General features: G+C 43.1%; 1 protein-coding gene across 3 annotated transcripts in view; it reads left to right on the top strand.

The window, feature by feature from the left end:
• Positions 1-6000, top strand: part of sema3fa (sema domain, immunoglobulin domain (Ig), short basic domain, secreted, (semaphorin) 3Fa) — a 51631-nt gene that overhangs the window by 36625 nt on the left and 9006 nt on the right. For all 3 annotated transcript variants that reach the window (XM_080846388.1, XM_080846387.1, XM_080846386.1), the window contains 4 exons: positions 2345-2438; positions 2640-2759; positions 3889-4028; positions 5074-5188. In XM_080846388.1, coding sequence (XP_080702514.1) covers positions 2345-2438; positions 2640-2759; positions 3889-4028; positions 5074-5188 — 469 coding nt within the window. The remainder of the gene's footprint in view (positions 1-2344; positions 2439-2639; positions 2760-3888; positions 4029-5073; positions 5189-6000) is intronic.

The raw sequence follows: 6000 nt of genomic DNA, 5'->3' as shown, positions 1-6000 counted from the left end.
CTTCTTTCCTTTTGTCTTTCCTTCTTCCACTCTTCTTTCCTTTCTTCTTTCCTTCTTTCACTCTTCTTTCTTTTCTTCTTCCTTTCTTAACCTTTGCATTTCATGCACTGGTATTTCCTTCAGGAAATGCATTTTCTAGTTCTTGTTACCTTTTTCTGAGATTAATTCAGCCCGAACCGCTTAACGTAGAAACTTCATTCAAACTTTGTCGCGTAGGTCTTGTAAAGGACACTTATGCTATGTATTTTTCACTTTTCTAAACTTTATACTTTTTAAGATATGAAATAAAAACGAATCTAAAATGTTTCCCATTGACTTACATTGGGCCATTATGACATCATAATAGGGTCTTTAAACTGGCTTGCACCTGTGCTTCACTGACAGCTGCGCCAAATCAAAGGAACCTCTTCTCTGTCCATCTCAATTTAACTGTAACTAGGAACATTAAGACACCTTCCATTCTCTACTTTTTTTTCTCTCCATCTCTCCATCTTTCTCTCTATCCCTCTCAGTCTACTTTCTCTCACACTAAATCTCTCTTCTTCACTCCATTTTTATCTCCTTTTTTCAATATTTTCACTCTTTTTCTCTTCCACTCTTCTTTCCTTCTTCCACTCTTCTTTCCTTTCTTCTTTCCTTCTTCCACTCTTCTTTCCTTCTTTCACTTTTCTTTCCTTTCTTCACTCTCCTTTCTTCTTTCCTTCTTTCACTCTTCTTTCCTTTCTTCTTTCCTTCTTCAACTACTATTTCCTTCTTTCACTCTTCTTTCCTTTCTTCACTCTTCTTTCTTTTCTTCTTCCACTCTTCTTTCCTTTCTCCACTCTTCTTTCCTTTCTTCACTCTTCTTTCTTTTCTTCTTTCCTTCTTTCACTCTTCTTTCCTTCATCCTCTCTTCTCTCCTTTCTTCACTCTTCTTTCCTTTATTCTTTCCTTCTTTCACTCTTCTTTCCTTTCTTCACTCTTCTTTCTTTTCTTCTTCCACTCTTCTTTCCTTTCTTCACTCTTCTTTCTTTTCTTCTTTCCTTCTTTCACTCTTCTTTCCTTCATCCTCTCTTCTCTCCTTTCTTCACTCTTCTTTCCTTTCTTCTTTCCTTCTTCCACTCTTCTTTCCTTTCTTATTTCCTTCTTACCTTCTTTCTTTTCTTCTTCCTTTCCTAACTTTTGCATTTCATGCACTGGTATTTCCTTCAGGAAATGCATTTTCTAGTTCTTTCTGCTGGCAGATGGGTGTTTTGAATTGTGGCCCTTTTGTTTAATCTGGCCGTGAGCTAGCTCGATTGCGGTTGGTCTGTATGCGCATGTGTGATTATATATTTGTTGCAGCTGAGTTACTCTTTGGCTGAGGACGGAGGAAAAGAAGTGCTGGGCTGTCATCAGCTTTGAGAAACTGTATTTACGCCCATATGTGCACACACTCACTCGCTCTCTATCTCTCTATTTCTCTCTCATATGTACACACAATTGCACATGGAGACACACACACACAAATTGGCATACTCCTTCAGAACAACATGCTCAGGACCCTTGGGTCTGATTGTGTTTTGTACCACATAGTTGAGACGTGTCCAGCAACAAATTCACCATCATCCCTCTGTGCTATCAGCCCTGTGTTGACAGAGGTGTTCAGTGCTTTCTCCCTGTGTGAACTGTTTGGAGTGCGTAACAGCCTAGCTTTGTGAACGCTGATTAGTATGAAACATGCTGCCTGCTAATGGCTAACAGCATGGAAGCTCTTCTTTGTTGTTGTCGTCGCAGTCTTTAGTTCTCCGGGTGACACTGGCATTGGCTGCTGCATCCACAGCATCTCAAGAGAGCAAGCGATGACAAACTATTTCAGTGGAAGTTAACACAACTAATGTTGAGGGAACGTGTGAGATGTGTGTAGTTTCATGAAATGGATAAAAACTAATTTCCCTTCATTTTGAAGACTGAAAGATATGTCTTACATACGTAGGTGTATTGTCCTCAAGACCTCAAGATCTAGCTACAATAGATGTTCCAGTATTCCTGCAAATCGCTTGAGAACCAGATGCCTTTGTTAGAGTTTTGACCTTGAGGAAGGAATGGTACCCAGTGTTTTTATCCAGACAGAATATCTCTGTATACTCCAGATATGTATCAGATGTGTGTCTTGTCTCTCTCTTCGAGGATGGAAACCCTTATAGCAGTATTACTTATCTAAAGCTCCAAAGAGATTAGCCAAATCAATATTGCTTTGCTAATGCTGAGCAATGCCAAATCGTTAACTGTGTGTGTGTGTGTGGATGTGTATGTGTGTGTGTGTGTGTGTGTGTGTGTGTGTGTGTGTGTGTGTGCGTCTGTGTGTGTGTGTTGCATCTTCCAGGAATACATTTTCCGTTTGGAGCCTAGCAAGGTGGAATCTGGGAAAGGGAAATGTCCCTATGACCCTAAACTCAATAGTGTCTCCTCCCTTATCAGTGAGTACTCAGCCCATCACATCAGCATGTCCAACCTACATTGGACAACCAATGTCACCAGACCTGTATTCATGTACTATATACTTCTACTGCAGGGACCTGTATCAGCAATCTTGTTTAATTTAGATAAAAATAAGATGTTTTTCTTTCTTCTCTCTCTCTCTTGGCTCTCCTTGAATTCTCTCACTCTCTGTTTGGCAGATGGGCAGCTCTACACAGGCCTCTACATTGACTTCATGGGCACAGACTCAGCCATCTTCCGCACAATGGGCAAACACACCACTATGCGCACTGACCAGTACAACTCCCGCTGGCTGCACGGTACGGTGTGTGTGTGTGTGTGTGTGTGTGTGTGTGTGTGTGTGTGTGTGTGTGTGTGTGTGTGTGTGTGTGTGTGTGGTGTGTGTAGTGTGTGTGTGTGTGTGTGTGTGTTTGTGTGTGTGTGTGTGTGTGTGTGTGTGTGTGTGTGTGTGTGTGTGTGTGTGTGTGTGTGTGTGTGTTGTGTGTGTGTGTGTGTGTGTGTGTGTGTGTGTGTGTGTGTGTGTGTGTGTGTGTGTGTGTGTGTGTGTGTGTGTGTGTGTGTGTGTGTGTGTGTGTGTGTGTAGTGTGTGTGTGTGTGTGTGTGTTTGTGTGTGTGTGTGTGTGTGTGTGTGTGTTGGTTCCCGGTTGCAGTGGTGCATTCAGGCGTTTTTGTGTGTGCATTGCTCCAGTGGTTTATACTGCTGTTGATCCTGTGATGGTTGTCACACACAAACACACCATGTCTGTGTTTCCACTTTTGGTCACAAGGCTTTCCTCGATGGTGATTTAAAGATCTGACACATTCAGTGAGCATTCTGTCTGTGTGACTCGCTTATCTGACCCAGGATCAGCCCCTGGTCCCACGGTCAGTGTTATATAGAAATCTAATAGTGATAGTCACCTGTCTCCCTCTATACGCTTTAACTGCTTATTTAATTCACTTGTTTAAAAAAATAAAGATTCTCATCAAACTATAGGCACGGCAAGTTTATTTATATAGTATATTTCATTCACAGAGGCAATTCAATGTGCTTTTCAAAAAAGTAAAAGGGACATCCAAATAAAAAATAAAGACAAAGTGCTTAAGAGTCCAAATCAATAAAGGATATAAATATTTGTTTAAATATATCATTATACAGATCTGTTGCAGTTTGATCCTGTTGCTAAATCCTGCCTTACCATGTTTGGTTTGGACAATGGGCTCTACTAGGTAACCTAAGCCCATGGATCTAAGAGCCCGATTCGGCTTATACCCCTAAAACATATCAGAGATGTGTTCTGGGCCCAAACCATTCTGCTAGTAGCAGCACTTTAAACAATGCAAAATACAGCATGGTAGAATCTACATGTTTTTACAAGTTGTCTGTTCTATCTTTCTTTCCTTCTTTCCTACCTTCTTTCGTTCTTACTTTCTTCATATGTATCCTAGATCCCACGTTCATCCATGCCCAACTGATCCCTGACAGTGCTGAGAAGAACGATGACAAGCTCTACTTCTTTTTCCGGGAGAAAGCCACTGACATGGGCCAGAGCCCTGTCACTCAGTCCAGGATAGGCAGGATTTGCCTGGTGAGGGTTCACAACCACACATGCAGTCAGAATTACTCTCGGGTCTGTTCTCTCTCTCTCTCTCTCTCTCTCTCTCTCTCTCTCTCTGTCTCTCTCTCTCTCTCTCTCTCTCTCTCTCTCTTTTAATTCAATTAAGTGAGCTTTATTAGTATGGCAATTATTCGCCAATGCTAAACTTTTAAACAAAGGGTTTATATACATAATACAACTAGTGTCTATCTCCCTCTCTTTTACACACACACACACACACACACACACACACACACACACACACACACACACACACACACACACAAAGACACAAAGGAGAAGTCTAGTGCACACAACCTCTTCACTTCGTCCCTACAGTGTCTAGGTTCTGGCACATATTCTCATACATGTTGGCACACTGTATATCTTTCCACTGGTGAGGAAGATCGTTCTTAATCATGTTTTTTTTTTATAACTGTTCATTATTCCCTACCAGCCATAACTTGCCATCTCCGTTACAGCAGTTGGCAAGGCTCCAGAGTAGATGGGGACATGTAGCTCTCCGGAGCTGCTGTTTACCCGTAACCCCATTGAGATATCACGCCTCATAGACAGGGAAGGAATAATATAGGCAACACTATTTTAGACAGAAGTCACCTCACTTTCACATGTAGGCTGATGGGCATGGAACTGGGCCTCATCTGCTTATTGCACACATTCTGCGCCTCGTTATCCTGGCTTTCGCCAAGCACGTTTCAGCAAATCTAGCTGTAACTCCAAGATTTGCCGGGGGTGATTCATTGTGGGAAATCACTCCTTTCGTGTATGAGGCAATTATATTTATCGAGGATTTCAATCATGCTCTAAGCAATCTGTAGTTATCATTCTAACTTTTATATGGTTTTAGCTAGTCAAATCTTTTATTTGTCATTTTTTTCCCCCTTATTCTCTCTCTCTCTCCCCTGTGCCTCTTTCTTTGACTCCTGTCTGTCTCTGACTGTCTTGTTGAGTCTCTTTCTCAGTCTCTCTCTCTCTCATTCTCTCACTCTAACTCTGTTTTTCCTCCCTGTTGCAGAATGACGACGGTGGCCACTGTTGCCTGGTGAACAAGTGGAGCACGTTCCTCAAGGCGCGGCTCATCTGCTCGGTCCCGGGAGTCGACGGGGTCGAGACCCACTTCGACGAGCTGAGTGAGTCCGTCAGGCATTTTGCTTCAATCGTGTCCTCTTTTTTTCCCCATGTTGGCAGGTTCATTCAGAGATCCGCAACACACAAATCACTCAGGTGAGATCAGTGGGCCCGATGACAGATTTATACGAAAAAGATATCGCCTTGGGGTTGTCTGACGTGTAACAGTGTCCTCGGCCAGAATCCTTCCCCCTCAAGAGAACTTCCACTCAGTTTCTGCAATTATTACCCGAGATGAAAGAGACACTGTCCGCACTTGATATAATGCCTATGGGAGACCTTCTCTGCCATTTTTATGATGTCTGCAAGAGTCGAGGCTCGAAAGCACTGGAGGCAGGAGGTGTTTCATAACCTCTGAAGCTCCGGAGATCCTTACAGATGGAGACTGAAAAGTCCATATGTGTCCATAAAAAAAAATAACAGGAAAAAAACTCTCAGCTGACATACAAATGGTGAAGGCATTGTGTGCGAGGCGAGACGGCCCGTGGATGGACTCCATATGTTGGCGGCGCAGGGGCCGGTGGGGTTCTCATCAGCGGGTGCTCATCTGGGGAAACAGGATCTCCTTAATGGCAAAAAAGAAGCAGTCGTGATCATTCGCTAATAGCCCCTCATGGCAGATGATTTAGCCACTATATTCCCCCCTGTTCCACATCTGGGCTCCGGAAAAGGCTCCAGTGCCTGCATGGCCCATCAGCAGTTTCCACATTAGAGCTGTACTTTCATGTCAACTGCCATGTCGAAGCGATTCATCAGGATGGAAATTGCCGAGCGTCCCGATCCCCGCACGTTGACCTGTTGACCTCCTCTATTA

The sequence above is a fragment of the Sprattus sprattus genome (genome assembly GCF_963457725.1).
Source record: "Sprattus sprattus genome assembly, chromosome: 10".
Classification (NCBI taxonomy): Eukaryota; Metazoa; Chordata; class Actinopteri; order Clupeiformes; family Clupeidae; genus Sprattus; species Sprattus sprattus.
Note: the sequence above shows the minus strand (reverse complement) of the source record. Positions and strands in the feature narration are given on the sequence as shown.